At 41.6% G+C, this 21,735-nt stretch overlaps 1 protein-coding gene across 2 annotated transcripts in view; it reads left to right on the top strand.

Annotated features, from left to right (window-relative positions):
* LOC129862331 (inositol 1,4,5-trisphosphate receptor type 2-like) overlaps window positions 1-21,735 on the top strand; it is a 154,569-nt gene that overhangs the window by 15,473 nt on the left and 117,361 nt on the right. For both annotated transcript variants that reach the window (XM_055933852.1, XM_055933853.1), the window contains exons 2-10: window positions 9,953-10,023; window positions 10,469-10,587; window positions 11,262-11,348; window positions 11,836-11,994; window positions 14,653-14,751; window positions 15,914-15,997; window positions 16,308-16,454; window positions 16,867-16,962; window positions 18,473-18,526. In XM_055933852.1, coding sequence (XP_055789827.1) covers window positions 9,953-10,023; window positions 10,469-10,587; window positions 11,262-11,348; window positions 11,836-11,994; window positions 14,653-14,751; window positions 15,914-15,997; window positions 16,308-16,454; window positions 16,867-16,962; window positions 18,473-18,526 — 916 coding nt within the window. The remainder of the gene's footprint in view (window positions 1-9,952; window positions 10,024-10,468; window positions 10,588-11,261; window positions 11,349-11,835; window positions 11,995-14,652; window positions 14,752-15,913; window positions 15,998-16,307; window positions 16,455-16,866; window positions 16,963-18,472; window positions 18,527-21,735) is intronic.

Below are 21,735 nucleotides of genomic sequence, written 5' to 3'. Positions count from 1 at the left end.
AATAAAGTGGTGGTCCTAACTGGCCTAAAACAAGGAATTCTTACTAGGATTAAATGTCAAGAATTGTGAAACTGAGTTAAAATGTATTTGGCTAAGGTGTATGTAAACTTCCGACTTCAAATGTACATACAGTACCAATCAAAAGTTTGGATACACCTAGTCATTCCAGGGTTTTTCTTTTCACTATTTTCTACATTGTATAATAATAGTAACTACATGGAATCATGTAGTAACCAAAAAAGTGTTGAACAAATGAAAATATGTTTGAGATTCTGCAAATAGCCAACCTTTTGCCTTGATTACAACTTTGCGCATTCTCTCAATCCGCTTCATGAGATAGTCACCTGAAATGCATTTCAATTAACAGGTGTGCCTTGTTCAAAGTTAATTTGTGGAATTTCTTTCCTTAATGCTTTTGAGCCAATCAGTTGTGTTGTGACAATGTAGAGGTGGTATACAGAAGATAGCCCTATTTGGTAAAAGACCAAGTCCATATTATGGCAAGAACAGCTCAAACAATCAAAGAGAAACAACAGTACATCATTACTTTAAGACATGAAGGTCAGTCAATCCAAGACATTTCAAGAACTTTGAAAGTTTCTTCTAGTGCAGTCACAAAAACCATCAAGTGTTATGATGAAACTGGCTCTCATGAGGACCACCATAGGAAAGGAAGACCCAGAGTTACCTCTGCTGCAGAGGATAAGTTCATTAGAGTTACCAGCCTCAGAAATTGCAGCCCAAATAAATGCTTCAGAGTTCAACAGACACATCTCAACATCAACTGTTCAGAGGAGACTGCGTGAATCAGGCCTTCATGGTCGAATTGTTGCAACGAAACCAGTACTAAAGGACACCAATAATAAGAAGAGACTTGCTCGGTCCAAGAAACACAAACAATGGACATTAGACCGGTGGAAAACTGTCCTTTTGATCTGATGAGTCCAAATTTTTGGTTCCACTGCCGTGTCTTTGTGAGATGCAGAGTAGGTCAACGGATGATCTTTGCATGTGTAGTTCCCACCGTGAAGCATGAAGGAGGAGGTGTGGGGGTGCTTTGCTATTGATGCTGTCAGGGATTTATGTAGAATTGATGGATTCTATTAAAATGTAACATGTTTCAAGTTAAACTGTAGTTTGTATCCTGTTTAGTGAATGATTACTGTGAGTATTAATGGCGTTTAGGCCATGAAACTGTGTATGCTTATTTAGAAAGGTTGACCAAATCAGATAAGAGGAAATTGCCTAGCATCAGAGAGCAGGGTCAGGCCCAGAACAGAAGATGGACGTTGTGTGATTCTGACATGTGGCTAAACAAAGAGAGAACCATGGACGTTCCACAGGGGAAATAAGGGAACCTCATTGGGATCATAAAATGTATAGCTGGGGAGGTGACGCCTACAAGAGAATAGTATACAATGTGTTGTGAGCTTTCTAAATGTATGCACTCAGCTGTTTGTGTCCTTGGTATTAAACACTTAACTTTTCTTGAGTGTTTGGTCTCAATTCCTTGTTGCAAAGAGGTTGTAATAGCATTTTTCTTTCTAACAGAATTCAATATATTTAGATTTTTAACACTTTCTAGTTACTACTTGATTCCATATGTGTTATTTCATTGTTTTGATGTCTTCACTATTATTCTACAATGTAGAAAATAGTCAAAATAAAGAAACTCTTGAATGAGTAGGTGTGTCCACACTTGACTGGTACTGTGTGTGTGTGTATATATATATTATACTTTTTAAAAGTGATAAACAAATAAATAAAGCATTCAAGCTCCATTGGTGACATTAAGGTAGCTGTGGTGTGTGTGCTTACCCAACCTTCTCTCCATTGGTGACATTAAGGTAGCTGTGGTGTGTGTCCTTACCCAACCTTCTCTCCATTGACTTGATCAAATTGAAGCATGTCCTTATGGCAGTTCTGCTTTAGATTTAAAAACTTCTCTTTTATGTAAAGCTAACATTCTACTCTTAAACAATGAGTGTACAAAACATTAAGGACACCTGCTCTTCCCATGACAAACTGACCAGGTGAAAGCTATAATTCCTTATTGATGTCACTTGTTATATAAACTTCAATCAGTATAGATGAAGGGGATGAGACGGGTTTAATAATCCTTCTTTAACTTATGGGTGTCATTCAGAGATTGAATTGGCAAGACAAAAGATTTAAGTGCCTTTGCACGGGGTATGGTAGTAGGCAATGTTCCCTCTAAGCTGCACGCATGCGCAGGCTCGCACTGAAACTGCCGTACAGTTCCCCTGGACTGCTGGGCAGAGCACAGAACTATCAGCACATGGAGAGAAGCACGAAATTGAACTTCACTCAACTTTCTAGAGTTTTCACTGTTAACACTCAACGTTTCCCTTTACTGGGGCAATTGTGATCAAATCAATGCCATATTAGCCACTTTCAGTGCAACATACTGAAACAAAACTAACTCGAGATTTTTTTGTAGAGTAGGATTCTATTGCATTGGGGTAGGATTTTATTGCTCAAGACTCAGCCCGTACTCTACACAGACCTGTGCGGCATAACCAATCAGAACTACAGTTGGCCTATATAAAAATGGACCATTGCCGAATATGGATCTGTGCTATTTACTGTGTTTACAGCTGTGGCTGAGCATAATGTGCTTGTTTTGAGATCAAAGCAAGGGCTGCATGTAACCATTTTTGCACATTTTCCTCATCCTTTGCTAGTTAGTGAGTTATTAGCCCAGTTCTAGATCATTTGCAATCAGCAATAGGGGAGTGGTTGCTTCCTACAAGAGCACAAAACGTCTACATTCTAGACATTTTTGAAAAGCAAGTCAGATTAAGAGCTTTTTTTTTGTCTTAGTGTCAGTGTTGTATTTTGAGGCAGGCTTGAATAAGCTAAGTAGCCAATAGGCAGAGGGTAGCTTAATTTGTCTGATTCTCTGTAATAGTGGTATGGTAATAATAATAATACATTTTATTTTGTATAGTGGTTTCTTGCATCAAACAACACCATTTTTTTCAGTCACCTTCTTGTCTGTGGATAAACAGGTTAATGTCAAGCCCTGCATGTTTTTTTTAGAGGTCTCATGGAATGTAGACTTACATTTGAACACAGCACATTGGCTGCTATTGTAGGCTGAATGATAGAACAGCTATTTCCATGTTATAATGTTATGGGATGCCTTTTCTCAATTGTGTTTGATGGTAGGCCACTCTGGTAGGCCTGCATTATGATCATTTAATAGCCTCAGTAGCCTGCTTGGCCATTGTTAAAACTAACTTAAAGCAGGTACAGCCTCAGTGTTCACAGTAAACGCGCGCTGGAAATTGCACAGAATGTTCAAGTTTGCGCTCAGCAGACCTGAAATTTGCTAGGTGCCACATTTTTTTTTTAGAGGGAACATTGGTAGTAGATGCCAGGCTGTGAAGGCTTCTGAGGGGAGGATGGCTCATAATAATGCCTGGAATGGAGCAACTGGAATGGCATCATTACGTTTGTATGATGTTTTTGAAACTAACTACTATCCAGCCATTACCACGAGCCCATCATCCCAATTAAGGTGCCACCAACCTCCTGTGGTGCCAGGTGCACAGTTTGTGTCAAGAACTGCAACACTGCTGGGTTTTTCACGCTCAACGGTTTCCCATGTGTTCAAGAATGGTCCACCACCCAAAGGACATCCAGCTAACTTGACACAACTGTGGGAAGCATTGGAATCAACATGGGCCAGCATCCCTGTGGAACTGTTTTGACACCTTGTAGAGTCCATGCCTCGACAAATTGAGGCTGTTCTGAGGGCAAAAGGGAGGAGGGGGTGCAACTCAATATTAGGAAGGTGTTCTTAATATTTGGTATACTCTGTGTATTCTGTATCATGCTTCATCTGAGCAGTTTGTTGGCCATTCTACTGTATTCTTCTATCAGAAGATCTGTGTGGTCACACGTTTATTTTGGTCACCACGGCCTGGGGTCTTTTGCCTTGCCATAATGTAATGGAGATATATAATGCATTTGGAAAGTATTCAGACCCCTTGACTTTTTTGTTTTCCCCCCTCATCAATCTCCACACAATACCCCATAATGACAAAGCAAAAACAGGTTAATAGATTTTTCTCCAAATTTTATAAACTGAAATATCACATTTACATAAGTACTCAGACCCTTTACTCAGTACTTTGTTGAAGCACCTTTGGCAGAGATTACAGCCTCAAGTCTTCTTGGGTATGACGCTACAAGCTTGACTCACCTGTATTTGGGGAGTTTCTCCCATTCTTCTCTGCAGATCTTCTCAAACCTTGCGTGGTTTGTTGGGGAGCGTCACTACACAGTTATTTTCAGGTCTCTCCAGAGATGTTCGATCGGGTTCTAGTCCGTGCTCTGGCTGGGCCACTCAAGGACATTCAGAGACTGAAAAAAATTCCCACAGCATGATGCCGCCACCCATGCTTCACTGTCGGGATGGTGCCAGGTTTCCTCCAGATGTGACGCTTGGTGTTCAGGCCAAAGAGTTCCATCTTGATTTCATCAGACCAGAGAATCTTATGTCTCATGGTCTGAGAGTCTTTAGGTGCCTTTTGGCAAAATCCAAGCAGGCTGTCATGTGCCTTTTACTGAGGAATGGCTTCCATCTGGCCAGTCTACCATAAAGGCCTGATTGGTGGAGTGCTGCAGAGATGTGGAAGGTTCTCCCATCTCCACAGAGGAACTCTAGAACTCTGTCAGAGTGACCATCGTGTTCTTGGTCACCTCCCTGACCAAGGACCTTCTCCCCTGATTGCTCAGTTTGGCTGGGCGGCCAGCTCTAGGAAGAGTCTTGGTGATTCCAAACTTCTTCCATTTAAGAATGATGGAGGCCACTGTGTTCTTGGGGACCTTCAATGCTGCATAAATGTTTTGGTACCCTTCCCTCCCTAGACCTGTCTCGGAGCTCTACGGACAATTCCTTTGACCTTATGGCTTGGTTTTTGCTCTGACATGCACTGTCAACTGTGGGACCTTATGTAGACAGGTGCGTGTCTTTCCAAATCTTGTCAAATCAATTGACTACCATAGGTGGACTCCAATCAAGTTGTTGAAACATCTCAAGGATGATCAATGGAGACAGGATGCACCTCAGCTCAGTTTCAAGTCTCATAGCAAAGGGTCTGAATACTTATGTAGATAAGGTATTTTCTGTTTAACATTTGCAAAAAATTCTAAAACCCTGTTTTCGCTTTGTTGTTATGGGATATTGTGTGTAGATTGATTTTTTATTTTATTTAATCCATTTTTGAATAAGGCTGTAGCATAACAAAATGTGGAAAGTCAAGCGGTCTGAATACATTCCGAATGCACTGTAATTAGCTTGCCCGTATTCTGTTGGCCGGATGTACCGCTGTTTCATCTTCAACTTTTAGTTCCATGACCAGGGTCATATTAATTAAGTCATGCAATGGGAAGCATTTTAAAATGAGTGTTTGTTATTGTACACGTAGTCCCTCCCTGTTTAGGTCAGTTTTCTTCTATTTGATTCCTATTGAATAGGGCCCTAGCTCTTTGAATTGAGCAGAGTCATGAGCCTATTCATTAGGGCACACTGTAGCAAAGCCTTTTGCTATGGAAAAAATGTAAATTTGTGTTTCGTTTTGGATGAGCTTCAGGCAGTCCCTCCTTGTTGTTCACTTTTTATTTCGTTTGGTGCCTAATGAATGCGGGCCATTTGTTACTCATTTGTTAGCTAGAGTAATGAGTAGTATGTATCCTGTTTTGTTGTGTAGCACTTGATTTGAAATCCTATTGGACCCTATTGTCTCTAGTTTAGATGGGACTTTGATATGGGAGCTGAGGAATAGGACATATGCACAACCACAGCCAGACAGTTGGGACTGAATGATCAACAGCTATGGCAGCAAAAGAAAATACCCGGCTGACTCACTGTAGTTGGACTGCCAGCTTTGTCTAAACTAGAGGGACTGTGCCTTGCATTTTCCTCTTAGTAGGGAAGATGAATGTGTACTTCTGTGTATTCCAGTGAAGACTTGTTTAAGATGAATGTGATTATGACAGGCTAGTGCATGAAGATGCCAGGGGCCTGTTCAGGAGGGTGCAGAATGTTCAGATGGAAATAGATTGCGTAGAACAATCCTGTCATTGTCTGTCTAATCATTGTAAGCTCTATGCTATCTGCATTGCAACGTTCTGAATGTTCCACATCACTGAATACACCCCTACTGTTTGAGTCAGAGGCTGAGCTTAGCTCTATGGATGTGTTAAAATCCGGAGTCAGATGAGGATATGAATATCACAGAAGAAGAGCGATACAAAAGTTAGTGTGCTAGAAGTAATGTGTGGAAACGAGAACACCCCATGCTTTTGCTAGGTGACTATGGTATTTGTAAATCTTGTTCAGTTGTAAGTCAAGCGCATGGAACTGAATTGGATACAATAATCTGCTCGTTATTTCTTTAGCAATGCAGACTAGCAGAGCACAAACACACCAAGGATGAAACCGACCACAAGGATAAGCTCCAGTCAACACAATAAGAGGATGCCTCACACTGGGCTTCCTTCCCCATACCGGGTGGAACTTTACACATTGTCACAGTTTTGTTTTTGTCTCAGACTGGCATCAGCTATCCTGGTCCTAGACTGGTCCCAGATCTGTGTGCTGTCATGCCAAATCCTATGTTCATTGCTGTGTCAATGACCACCATTGGAGTTAACAAGAAAGCATAAACAGATCTGGGACCAGGCTAGCATAAACTGAAATTTGATGATATAATATATACTTGTTTCACATGATTCAGCCAGGTCACATACAAGTTAGAAGTGAAGAATAGAGTCACATTCTCTGCCAAGTGCCAACAGAATCCTGTTGAGTTTATCGTTTTTCGAAGATTCTGTGAGAATGTGGTAACACTGACATATTATATCACGCTGCGTTGGTGTGTTAGTTCAGTGTGGATGGACAGTATGTTGTGTGAAGTTCACCAGTCTTCTGGACAATTCTCTAAAGATATTGCAGTTTTATTGTAGCTGTAAAACTTTAAGCGAAACAATTGCTGTTGCAGGCTGGTTGACTATACAATGACATTGACGATAAAATCCAGGCATGCAGTGTGGAGACAAGGTGGTTAGATGTCAACGTATCAGCATTTAGGACTAATCAGCCACACACAGAAGCCAAGAGCATTTCCTCTAGCCCCACCAAGCCCTTTACAGAATTCACTGTTTCCATTTCAACTAGACCAGGGCCTATATTCACTAAGGGCAATTCCACGGAAACTAGAGGTCGACCGATTTCTGATTTTTCAACACCAATACCGATTATTGGAGGACCAAAAAAGCCGATACCGATTAATCGGACGATTTAAAAAAAAAAAAACTAACATTGTATTTATTTGTAATAATGACAATTACAACAATACTGAATGAACACTTATTTTTAACTTAATATAATAGATCAAAATCAATTTAGCCTCAAATAAATAATGAAACATGTTCAATTTGGTTTAAATAATGCAAAAGCAAAGTGTTGGAGAAGAAAGTAAAAGTGCAATATGTGCTATGTAAAAAAGCTAACGTTTAAGTTCCTTGCTCAGAACATGAGAACATATGAAAGCTGGTGGTTACTTTTAACATGAGTCTTCAATATTCCCAGGTAAGAAGTTTTAGGTTGTAGTTATTAGAGGAATTATAGGACTATTTCTCTCTATACGATTTGTATTTCATATACCTTTGACTATTGGATGTTCTTACAGGCACTTTAGTATTGCCAGTGTAACAGTATAGCTTCCATCCCTCTCCTCGCCGCTACCTGGGCTCGAACCAGGAACACATCGACAACAGCCACCCTCGAAGCAGCGTTACCCATGCAGAGCAAGGGGAACAACTACTCCAAGTCTCAGAGCGAGTGACGTTTGAAACGCTATTAGCGCGCACCCCGCTAACTAGCTAGCCATTTCACATCGGTTACACCAGCCTAATCTCGGGAGTTGATAGGCTTGAAGTCCTAAACAACGCAATGCTTGAAGCATTGCGAAGAGCTGCTGGCAAAACGCACGAAAGTGCTGTTTGAATGAATGCTTACGAGCCTGCTGGTGCCTACCATCGCTCAGTCAGACTGCTCTATCAAATCATAGACTTAATTATAACATAACACACAGAAATACAAGCCTTAGGTCATTAATATGGTCGAATCCGGAAACTATCATCTCGAAAACAAAACATTTATTCTTTCAGTGAAATACGGAACCGTTCCATATTTTATCTAACGGGTGGCATCCATAAGTCTAAATATTCCTGTTACATTGCACAACCTTCAATGTTATGTCATAATTACGTAAAATTCTGGCAAATTAGTAAGCAATGAGCCAGGCGGCCCAAACTGTTGCATATACCCTGACTGCGTGCAATGAACGCAAGAGAAGTGACACAATTTCACCTGGTTAATATTGCCTGCTAACCTGGATTTCTTTTAGCTAAATATAAAGGTTTAAAAATATAAACTTCTGTGTATTGATTTTAAGGCATTGATGTTTATGGTTAGGTACACGTTGGAGCAACGACAGTCCTTTTTTGCGAATGCGTACCGCATCGGTTTATATGATTGATTGTTTTTTTATAAGATAAGTTTAATGTTAGCTAGCAACTTACCGTGGCTTCTTACTGCGTTCGCGTAACAGGCAGGCTCCTCGTGAGGCAGGTGGTTAGAGCGTCGGACTAGTTAACTGTAATGTTGCAAGATTGAATCCCTGAGCTGACAAGGTAAAAATCTGTCGTTCTGCCCCTGAACAAGGCAGTTAACCCACCGTTCCTAGGCCGTCATTGAAAATAAGAATGTGTTCTTAACTGACTTGCCTAGTTAAATAAAGGTGTAAAAATCGAAGTCCAAAAATACCGATATCCGATTGTTAATTTTGAAATCGGCCCTAATTAATCGGCCATTCCGATTAATCGGTCGACCTCTAACGGAAACAGAATGATGAGATTTTTCACTTTAAAATGTGTGTCAAACAAAAACCAATGATTGCAAACTTAAACAAATCATACGACTCTATGCACAAGGACTACTTTTAACAATTTCCACAGAAAATTTCACATTGTTTTACTTGAACAGTGCAGATGCAAATGCATTTTTGTAAAATGTTCATTGGAAATTGTAAAGTCGACCTTGTGCAAAGAATTGTATGGTTTGTTTGACTTTGCAATAATTGGTTTATGTTTGGCACATATTATAAAGTGAAATATCTGAGTTTAGAGCATCATTCTGTTGCTGTGGAATTGCCCCAAAGAATCTCAGTATTAGCGCTGATATTAGTTTAGTTTTTTAGATAATAATACGGATACATGGATAGGTGTCAACCTGATACAAGATCACTACACATACTCTGAAAAGCAATTTGAATACTGGCCCTGTTATCATTGTAAAACAAACAGTAAACACTAACCATCACAATCAGCGATTATATCTACACCCTAATGAAATCTGGCAATGCTCTGAATTCAACATGACATCCAATGAGGATGATCACATACAATGCTTGCTGATCTGATTTCTTCCTTCTTACATGCTATGTTGATAGTCTGGTTCTAGACTAGGTTGAAGATGACCAGGTTAGGACAAGCTAATCATTACATTATGAAGCTTGTGAAAATAAAAACCGCATGGAACCAGCGTCGTTGCTAACTAGCATCGCTGGTCCCATTCTTAGAATTATTCCTCATTCATGCAAAGAGTTATATGATATTGTAATCCTCTTGTCTTCAACCTGGGTGCTAGACATCATCAACAACCCTGTCTGCCATGGAGTACCACTGTCTATTCTGGGAGAGGAAGCTGTATTGGATCATAGGAAACTGCAGAACATGCCTGCCATGGAGCTCTGTCATGGAGTTTAATTAATAGTAGGAAAGATGTGTGTTATGTTCTCTCCCATATGAACTGTATAAATGGTGTGTATATGATATTAGGATGTTTTCTCCCCAGGCTTGTTGATGACAGGTGTGTGGTGCAGCCCGATGCAGGAGACCTGGCCAATCCGCCCAAAAAGTTCAGAGGTGAGTGGGAGGAGTCTGACCAGCTGCACAATCACATGGCTCACCTAGACTCAAGTGACAGTTAAAGTGACACGCTGCCATTCAAATGAGTATGTATTAGTAAGCCTTTTGTGAAGTAACACTCGCACTTCACTTTTCTTTCCCCGTTACTAGTTCTGACTTTGCTGATAGCAACTTTATTGAGGAAAATGTACTTACTAGGACTGAGCAATATGATTACCTCACCTAGCTGTTGTAAGATTAATAGACTAACTGTAAGTCACTCTGCATAGGATCGTCTGCTAAATTACTAATATATAAAAAAATTAAGTTTGTTTGATTCATGTATGTATTCCTCTCACTCTCTAACACTCCTCCCTCCCTGTTTCTATTTCTTTATCTTTCTACATTTTTTCCTCCACATTTATTTCTTCCTCTCCATATCTCTCTTTGTCTCTCTCTCCAGACTGCCTGTTCAAGGTGTGTCCGATGAACAGGTACTCTGCTCAGAAGCAGTTCTGGAAGGCCAAACAGGGCAAACAAGGCAACAACAACACACAAGAAGACCTATTCAAGAAGTTACAGGTCTGTCTGAAAGTCCTAGTCTTCTTCATTCACAGTCCTGGGCAAGGCAACCACAGGGTGTGCAGGATTTTGATCCATCCTAGCACTAACACAAACGATTCACCGAATCAAGGGCTTAATTATTACTATAGTTAATTAGTCAAATCAAGTATTAGTGCAGGGCTGGAACAACAATCTGCACGCCCTGTAGGTCCCCAGGACCTGGACTGAAAAGCACTGCTTTAAAGGGCCAATGTTTCGGTAAAAAGCTGAGGGATGGGGCTGGAGATGTGTAACCACTCTCAAATTCATAGACAGAGGTATGGATGCAAGGACTGAACCTACATGATATCAAAATGATCATTTAACCATGTTTTGAGGCTATACAGTGCTTGTTTACATTTACTTTGTACAACAAACTTATATTTTGTGTTCTGATTGGGTACGTCAGTTAAACTGTGGCATTGAGGCATTTATAAGTTAAGATTCAATGGGTACACCCAAAAATGGATGTAGAAACTGCTGATTGCCCCTTTTTTAAGTCAACCAAGATAAGTTTGAGCAAACCGAGGCACAGAATCACTTATCTTGATCACATAAGTAGTCATTTGAAATGCAAGGTGTTTAGATCAGTGACTCTGCACAATATGACTGCAATGTAATCAGTCCCAAACATGTTTTTGTTCATGTCCCAGCATGCAGCAGAACTGGAACAGAAGCAGAATGAGACGGAGAATAAGAAGCTGCTGGGAGAGGTGGTAAAGTACAGTAACGTCATCCAGGTAAAAGCCAACTACAGACAACTCCTTCTTATCAGAGGCTATATCTCTGTTTGCGTTGTGCCATGAACCTTGTGTTTGTTTTCACCAAGGCTGCCTTTCTGTTTGTAGTCTGGCCTCTAGTGCCTCACATTGCCATTGAGGCAATTTGTCAGCCTAAATGATCAATGGCACAGAGTAATTTAAGCTTGTAACATTTTCAATATTCAATTTAGTGCAGGTTTGTTCTAAGGTCAATTCCAAATAAAGTAAATTCTGAGCTCATAACGAATTGGTCTGATGATTTTGAATTGGTGAAATGAAATGATGAACTTGCCCTACATCTTACTTTAATTTAAAAAAAGAGTACCATTTTCTTTCGGTAACTGTTTCCTAGCAATAAAGAAATGTGATTGGTTAAGATTGGAGTTAGGTGTTGGGGTGGGATTCGAACTATGGACCTTGTGTAAGATGTGTCCTTGTGAATCGGCCCCATTTATTTCCCCCTCAGCTTCTGCATATAAAGAGTAACAAGTACTTGACGGTGAACAAGCGTCTGCCAGCGCTGCTGGAGAAGAATGCCATGCGTGTGTCTCTGGACCCAGCCGGCAATGAGGGCTCCTGGTTCTACATCCAGCCCTTCTGGAAACTCCGCAGCGAGGGGGATAACGTAGGTACCCCTGTTTAGTGCTGATCTTGGTTCAAGGCCCCCCTGTCTATATAATCCTATTAATTATTATCTGAATGGCAAAACTGATCCTAGATCAGCACTTTTACTGAGCTGTTTTATGAAAAGGGGCCCTGACCTGACTCGCTACAGATCAGTGCTTTGAATGTACCCTGTAAATAGGGCCAGGAGTTTTTCCCGAAACCAAACCTCATGATGAACCTCAGTATTGTTAATAATTATTTAAAGTTTTTAGGGGCCGTCTTAGTATTGAACATTTCCTATTTTAATTAGATTGGTATTATGTTCAAGTAATGTCTAATCCTTCTGAAATAACTTGATTGGTTTTCTCCTTTTCTTTTGCTTTAGCATCCTATGGTGGAAGGTATTCTTCTTGTTTGTAGTGCATGGTGTGTGTGTTAGGCCATGAGATTTGCTGTGAAAGCATGTTAGCACTAGCCTTGCATGTAGTCATTGAGCATTGAAAAACATAAGTACATTTCCACTAGTCTTCTACAATTTGCCATTTTTTCCCTTAAAGGGCCATTCCATCACTTTTCAACCTCATATTCATAATCTCCGGTACCAAACCAGTGTCTACATATGTGAAAACGGCGCTTTTCTATGATCTGTGGTTAAAAAGATGACATCAGAGTGATTTTTCTAAACCTGCAACGAGTTTCTAGCCCAAGGGAGGATATTTCCTTGCTCCCCACGTCACCGGGAATATCATAGTGTTTTTTTATGTTTTAAGTTTTGTCATCATGTAGAACTTTTTTATTTTTTTCTACAAAACTTAGAAATGTGCAGTTTTCCATGACCCTCTTATTGTGCTGGAGATAATGAAAATTAGGTTGAAAAGTGGGGGAGTTGCCCTTTAACTATTATTGACTAACATTATCTGGAAGTTTTAGATTACAGCAATGCTATAGATAGATTGATACACTACATGACCAAAAGTATGTGGACACCTGCTCGTAGAACATCTCATTCCAAATTCATGGGCATTATTATGGAGTTGGTCCCCCCTTTGCTGCTATAACAGCCTCCACTCTTCTAGGAAGGCTTTCCACTAGATGTTGGAACATTGCTGCTGGGACTTGCTTCCATTCAGCCACAAGAGCATTAGTGAGGTCAGGCACTGATGTTGGGTGATTAGGCCTGGCTCGCAGTCGGCGTTCCAATTCATCCCAATGAATGGGGGTTGAGGTCAGGGCTCTGAACAGGTCAGTCTAGTTCTTCCTCACCGATCTCGTCAAACCATTTCTGTATGGACCTCACTTTGTGCACAGGGCCATTGTCATGCTGAAACAGGAAAGGGCCTTCCCCAACCTGTTGCCACAAAGTTGGAGGAACAGAATCATCTAGAATGTCATTGTATGCTGCAGTGTTAAGATATCCCTTCACTGGAACTAATGGGCCTAGTCCGAACCATGAAAAACAGCCCCAGACCATTATTCTCTCCCAACCAAACTTTACAGTTGGCATTATGCATTGGTGCAGGTAGCGTTCTCCTGGCATCCTCCAAACCCAGATTTGTCTGTCAGACTGGCAGATGGTGAAACATGATTCATCACTTCAGAGAATGCGTTTCCACTGCTCCAGAGTCCAATGGCAGCAAGCTTTACACCACTCCAGCTGATACTTGGCATTGCGCATGGTGATCTTAGGCTTGTGTGCGGATGCTCGGCCATGGAAACCCATTTCATTAAGCTCCAGAGGAACAGTTATTATGCTGACGTTGCTTCAAGAGGCAGTTTGGAACTCGGTAGTGAGTGTTGCAACCAAGGGCAGGCCATTTTTATGCGCTGTGTGCTTCATCACTGGGCGGTCCCGTTCTGTAAGTTTGTGTGGCCTACAACTTTTCGGCCGAGCCGTTGTTGTCCCTAGACGTTTCCACTTCACAACAACAGCACTTACATTTGACCGGGGCAGCTCTAGCAGGGCAGAAATGTGATAAACTGACTTGTTTGAGCTCTTCAATAAGGCCATTCTACTGCCAATGTTTGTCTGTGGAGATTGCATGGCTGTGCTAAATTTGTATACAGCTGTCAGCAACGGGTGTGGTTGAAATAGCCGAATCCACAAATTTGAAGGGGTGTCAACATACTTTTGTATGTAAAGTGTAGATAGGTGCTACGTCATTATTGGAAAGGGTGCCTTTAAGTACAATTCTTCTCCTTTTTGTCAATTTACATTCTGTTTATTGCGATATGTGTTTTGAATGTGGAGTACAGAGATGTTGGAGATGTTTGAGACTTTGGTGCACACAGGACAGTACACTGCATTCAGAGTTTCACGCTACCACACACATGGCTGTATGAGTGAAGGAATGTCTATACACTATAAATCCCCTACATGCTTCACTTCCTTAGTTTGACCATGGTTTGTGATCATCTACTATTGAAAATGATACACAGAATAAGCCCACTCACTCTATTTGCATTGTTGTTGGGAATGCTTATCTCTAGATGGATAGTTGCCCTTTGCATGGGACAAGTTGTGACTGTGGACTTTTGCTGTTTGAAGTGTACCCATACCCATTGTCCTGTGATAGGTCCCATAGGCGTCTGCCTCATTTGTATCTCTTTTCTACTCTCACTCTACTCTACTTGTAATCATGTGTGTGCTAGTGTCTGACCTGCTGTGGTTGGTCCTTAGGTGGTGGTGGGAGACAAGGTGGTCCTGATGCCCGTAAACGCAGGGCAGCCTCTCCACGCCAGCAACATTGAGCTGCTAGACAACGCCGGCTGCAAGGAGGTAAGATCCATGAAACAATTTGATTAGAGCTACAGTATAGCACTTACGATATAAAAATGTATTGTATGCAACAATTCCTCCATTGTCGCATTTTTTAAATGTTTAATTATTTTAAAAAATGTATCCCTTCCTCCCCAATTTCGTGGTATCCAATTGGTAGTTAGTCTTGTCTCATCGCTGCAACTCCCGTACGGACTTGGGAGAGGCGAAGGTCGCGTGCTGTTCGTCCTCCGAAACCCAACCAAGCCACACTGCTTCTTGACACAATGCCCACTTAACCCAGAAGCCAGCTGCACCAATGTGTCGGAGGAAACACAGAACAAATGGCGACCGTGTCAGCATGCACTGCGCCCAGCCCACCATAGGAGTTGCTAGTGCGCGATGGGACAAGGACATCCCTGCCGGCCAAACCCTCCCCTAACCCGGACGACGCTGTGCGCCGTCCCATTGGTCTCGCGGTCGCGGCCGGCTGTGACAGAGCCTGGACTCGAACCCAGAATCTCTAGTGGCACAGCTAGCATTGCGATGCAGTGCCTTAGACCACTGCGCCACTCGGAAGGCCCCATAGTCGCATTTTGAAGACTCCCAAAAAGCTGTTGGTCAGCACATTTGTCTATTTAAGTGCATAGGACTCATGAGATGCGAGTGGCAGTGGTTCGAATCCAGGCATGTTTTTGTTTTCGATCCTTATCCTAACCCTTACCTACTTGCTAGTATGCCTTAATCTACTGTAAACTTACCCTAACCACTCGCTAGCATGCCATAGCCTAACCTTATCCTAACCCTTAACCTTTAACCATAACAACTTGCTAACGCACCCATATCATAACATGCGTTTGGAAACCTACCAGGTTGCAGTAAGTATTGAGAACCTTAAGAATCTTGTCTAGTGGTAGCGCGGCAGACTACAGTCCATACATACCCGCTGGCGACGGGGTTACAAATGCCACCTCTGACCCTACTCTGTCTCTCTATCGGTCTCCCTCTCTACCTTCCGATTATCGCTGTCCATAAAAATAGTCCCTTCATGGTTGCAGAACTGGCATTGTTGCAGGAATGGTAAACCAGCAGCTATCTTAGGCTCTGAAAAGACGTGTATAATTCAGGTTTAGTCATGACAGTCCGTTGGTCTTCTCTGCTCCTCTCCTTGGTTTTTCTGTAGGTGAACGCTGTGAACTGCAACACCAGCTGGAAGGTCACTCTGTTCATGAAGTTCAGTGACTACAGAGAGGACGTCCTCAAAGGAGTCAGTGTTTTTATCTTACCTCTTCTACATGCTGTCCGCCTAATGTCCTTCAGTGCAGACAGAGGGTTGTATGCAAATGTTGTTGATGGGGGGGCTCTCCGTCTTAGGTGAAAGAATTAATGCTTTCACATCCACACTTTAAAGTACCATTTTTTTAATGCTTTACAAAATTGTTATTATGGCATCATGATTATAATAATTAAATTATATGAATGTATGCTCAGTTGATAACTCAAAATAAATACTTTAAAGTAACACTTGATTTGTTTCTTAGCCCAAACAGCTAAAGCATGTTGTTGTCGTCTCTCAGGGTGATGTGGTGCGCCTGTTCCACGCTGAACAAGAGAAGTTCTTGACATGTGACGAATACAGGAATCAGCAGCACATCTTCCTCAGGACCACCCTGAGACAGTCTGCCACCTCTGCCACCAGCTCCAAAGCACTCTGGGAAATAGAGGTACCTACTGCACTATTTGCCTACTGCAATGGTTCCGTCCCAATTCTCCCAGTGTTCACCTGTGCACTCCAACCCAAACATGTATTGGTGTGGGTTCGTTTCCACCATATTTCTTACACCAGTCCTTTGCCTTTAATTTGAACAAAGTCAAGTGAAGAAGTGTATACTTAGAACAGAGAATTGGGACAGAGCTAGAAGCACTTTCTTTGCTCAGATTTTAGCTCCTGATTTTGTAGAACGAGTGGAAAAACCTGTTCTGATTAGGAAATTCCCCAGAGGGAGATTAAACAAGTGTATTCCTCGTAAACAAATTCATTACCTCATACTATGATGTTATTAATGGCGCTTAGTGATGTTGAGGACTCTTTCTTCGTTGATCAGTGTGTTTTAAATGTGTTTCTCTCTATGGCAGGTTGTGCACTACGACCCCTGCAGAGGAGGTGCCGGCCAGTGGAACAGCCTGTTTCGCTTCAAACACCTGGCCACTGGAAACTACCTGGCTGCAGAGGTAGGCTGTTACTTTCTCCCCTCTTCTCTCTCTTTGACTGTGTGTCAAACGGTTATCGTGGTTATCGGTTGTCTTTTCATTGTGTTTTGACTCTGCTGCTCAATTTGAATACCGTTCATTTAAATACTCTATCCATGAATGACTAATCTTGTACAGTAATACAGGATGTTGTTCAATTTCATTGCTTTTTTCATTTCCAAAAACCCACAATATAATACATTCCATGTAAGATAATACTTATCTTATCACATGGTGGAATTTTGTTTTACTAAAATGTGCAATTACCAATGCTACCAACTCATGTTTGAGGGTTTTCTGACTTGACTGATTGCCAATGTGTGGGTGTTTCCACTCCGGTTAACATCCTGTCACTGTTGGTTAAATCCCTACTTTACATAAAACTGAGAGAAATGCCAACAGACCACAATGCAGCTTTCTGTGTAGACTACTGTCTCTGTGTTGTCTCTTATGTCAGTCCTCTCTCTGTGGTCAGGCTGTAAGGGTGCTGGTCTAGAATCAGGTCTTCCCTGTCCATATAATCCTATTAATTATGATCTAAAAGTTAACACTGATCCTATATCAGCAATCCGCTCAAACAGCTAAACCAAAGAGATTCTTTGAATACTGTGTGCTTTAGCTAACCCTACTGATTACTCATGTATGGCATGAAAACTATAGTCCTCGGAGTTGGGATTTGGCTTGGCCTCTAGCTACAGACTGTTTCTGCGCATTATACATCTACGATCAGGCTTGTAGTGAGCAGATGTTGATGTTCCAGACGTGCTGCAGATGGCAGTGTTCCCATTTTTATGGCCTAGTGATGGGTGTTCCGAGTCCTTATGGTGAACCGGATAGTTTGGCTACGTTCACCTAAAATGAGCCGTTAATTTGGTTCCTAAACGGCTCATTGTTCAGTAGTGCTTAGAAAAAAACGGACAAATTTCACATTTCCTATCATTATGTCAGAATGTGAATTCAAATACATTTTACCTTACGAAATTAGAATACTGCGAAATCACTGCAAAATTGAGCGTGAACTATATTGTGGCTCTCTCCCCACTACCTATTGTTCCTGCAGTGAAAAATTACCATCTTCAGAGAATGTTTTTATCACTTATCTATAATCGTTGAGCTCAAAAGCAGGATGCCAATCAAGGAGCGAAATGAACAGCTCTTTCACAGATGCGATTCGGTTCCGTAATTTCATAAAAAATATCTGTTCAAAAAGAGCTATTCGTTCGCAAACGACCCATCACCATTGTGACCCTCTCTCTCTAATCTCCTTCATTGTGCTGTACATGTGCAGCACTGCAAGGAGAATTTCCCAAAGGAGATAATAAAGTTAATCATATCTGTCAACTTAATCACAATCAACAAACGGTTCATCTTGAATAGTTTCTCAGACAACATTGGGAAGAGTGTGGGGTCTGAATAGTTGGCTGTGGGGAAAATGTTACCGTTGATGAAGAAAGTGATTGACTGACTAACTGACTTTCTTTTCTTTCTATAGATTAACCCTGATTTCCGGGATGAAAGTGTGGATTCTAAAGCAGAGGTGAATCAGGTTAGTGAAACACTGGTTTTCATATTCCTGTCTGATGGACCTTAGTCTGGACCTCATTTCCACTCATTTCAACCACATGGTATATCTATGAGTATTCTGGTATGTGTGGTGTTTAACAATGCATGACCATGGTCTCTTAGATTAGATTTTACTAACAGTACTGCATAAAGGGTAGATCAAAAGCTTAGGGAGCTGTGCATCCTCTGTGTTTCTGTTAAGAGAGCAACTTTGTAGCTGTGTTTCTATGCATTGATAGAGGGAGTGTACCTGTCAAACCCTGGGCCTCCTGCTGGGCCCTCTGTTCTCTCACACCACCGCAAACTCCTATTATGCAATACCTTTTCCTCTCTTACACTCACTAGCAAGAACAGACTCATCCGCTCACATGTAAACTCTTTCTTCCCTTCTTTCCTCTCTCTCTTTTTTATCTTTCTCTCTCTCACACATGCACACACACACATACTCACATACACGCACACACAACATACACAACCAGGGGTTGGAACACAAATTATTTTCCAATCGTTTTGTTCTGAACAGAACCACTTTTTTTTTTGTACCGTTCTACACTTCCGAGCAGAAAAAAAAATATTGGTTTATCATTCCTTTTTTAACCTTTTTTTTGCTCATTAAATTACTTCACCAATCAGTGTGGATAGAGCAGGCAAGCTAGTTGTTTACATGCGTGATGGACAGACAAGTGTAGCCTATGGCACAAGATGCTACTGACATTTTGCAGGTGGTGAGAGAGCCAGAGAGGGTTGAAGAGGAGGCTTGAAGCGCTGGCCATCTTATGACCTGCATTATATAATTATGTCCACAGAATTTACCTAGGAGGAGTGGCTTCTATGGAGGAACTTTTACATTTCCTTTGAGCTAGCTAGCTATTTTTGTAGTTAATAAGTGAAACTTGATAACTAGGCCTATAGTATCCTTAATTAGCATTGAAGAAATGTATCCATTCTTCTCTATCTAATAAAAAATATTCTCCCTATCTTCTGAATTACGCTTGTAACGTCAGTACAGTAGCCAATGGTAGTAGCCTATGGTAATGTCAGTACAGTAGCCTATGATAACGTCAGTACAGTAGCCTATGGTAACGTCAGTACAGTAGCCTATGGTAACGTCAGTACAGTAGCCTATGGTAACGTCAGTACAGTAGCCTATGGTAACGTCAGTACAGTAGCCTATGGTAACGTCAGTACAGTAGCCTATGGTAACGTCAGTACAGTAGCCTATGGTAACGTCAGTACAGTAGCCTATGGTAACGTCAGTACAGTAGCCTATGGTAACGTCAGTACAGTAGCCTATGGTAACGTCAGTACAGTAGCCTATGGTAACGTCAGTACAGTAGCCTATGGTAACGTCAGTACAGTAGCCTATGGTAACGTCAGTACAGTAGCCTATGGTAACGTCAGTACAGTAGCCTATGGTAACGTCAGTACAGTAGCCTATGGTAGTAGCCTATGGTAGTAGCCTATGGTAGTAGCCTATGGTAGTAGCCTATGGTAACGTCAGTACAGTAGCCTATGGTAGTAGCCTATGGTAACGTCAGTACAGTAGACTATGGTAACGTCAGTACAGTAGCCTATGGTAACGTCAGTACAGTAGCCTATGGTAACGTCAGTACAGTAGCCTATGGTAGTAGCCTATGGTAGTAGCCTATGGTAGTAGCCTATGGTAGTAGCCTATGGTAACGTCAGTACAGTAGCCTATGGTAGTAGCCTATGGTAACGTCAGTACAGTAGACTATGGTAACGTCAGTACAGTAGACTATGGTAACGTCAGTACAGTAGACTATGGTAACGTCAGTACAGTAGACTATGGTAACGTCAGTACAGTAGACTATGGTAACGTCAGTACAGTAGCCTATGGTAACGTCAGTACAGTAGCCTATGGTAACGTCAGTACAGTAGCCTATGGTAACGTCAGTACAGTAGCCTATGGTAACGTCAGTACAGTAGCCTATGGTAACGTCAGTACAGTAGCCTATGGTAACGTCAGTACAGTAGACTATGGTAACGTCAGTACAGTAGACTATGGTAACGTCAGTACAGTAGACTATGGTAACGTCAGTACAGTAGACTATGGTAACGTCAGTACAGTAGACTATGGTAACGTCAGTACAGTAGACTATGGTAACGTCAGTACAGTAGCCTATGGTAACGTCAGTACAGTAGACTATGGTAACGTCAGTACAGTAGACTATGGTAACGTCAGTACAGTAGACTATGGTAACGTCAGTACAGTAGACTATGGTAACGTCAGTACAGTAGCCTATGGTAACGTCAGTACAGTAGACTATGGTAACGTCAGTACAGTAGCCTATGGTAACGTCAGTACAGTAGACTATGGTAACGTCAGTACAGTAGCCTATGGTAACGTCAGTACAGTAGCCTATGGTAACGTCAGTACAGTAGACTATGGTAACGTCAGTACAGTAGCCTATGGTAACGTCAGTACAGTAGACTATGGTAACGTCAGTACAGTAGCCTATGGTAACGTCAGTACAGTAGACTATGGTAACGTCAGTACAGTAGCCTATGGTAACGTCAGTACAGTAGACTATGGTAACGTCAGTACAGTAGCCTATGGTAACGTCAGTACAGTAGACTATGGTAACGTCAGTACAGTAGACTATGGTAACGTCAGTACAGTAGACTATGGTAACGTCAGTACAGTAGACTATGGTAACGTCAGTACAGTAGACTATGGTAACGTCAGTACAGTAGACTATGCTTCGAAGGGGGGAAGGGGCAGGTTGCCTAAACATGCGCACACACACTGGAAAAGATCTTTAACTTGCAGGCAGACACTGGAATATGTTTCTGAGTGACAGAGTGAGGACTTTGCATAAGCGCTTTGATGTTATTTTTGTGGGACTAGAAAATTATACCTGGAACGTTATTAACCAGTACCCACGCTTTTAAAATAATGGATCTGTTCTGTTATAGTATGGATCACTTTAATTCCAGGTTCCATTTTGGTTCCTTAAAAATGTCCTTATTTTCCGGTTTTCTGTTTTTTCCAAGCCCTGTACACAATGTAGACAATGTACAAACTCTATTTCAATACAGATTTTCCTCCTCTTGCCGACCTTCTGCATTGGTATTCTGCCTCCGCTCACACAACAACACAAACTCGTCTCAGACACTCAGTGGGCCCCTTATATAACGTCTCAGTGTGGGGGTGCTCTTTGAGAGAGCGAG

The sequence above is a fragment of the Salvelinus fontinalis genome, chromosome 9 (genome assembly GCF_029448725.1).
Source record: "Salvelinus fontinalis isolate EN_2023a chromosome 9, ASM2944872v1, whole genome shotgun sequence".
NCBI classification, from domain to species: Eukaryota; Metazoa; Chordata; class Actinopteri; order Salmoniformes; family Salmonidae; genus Salvelinus; species Salvelinus fontinalis.
Note: the sequence above shows the minus strand (reverse complement) of the source record. Positions and strands in the feature narration are given on the sequence as shown.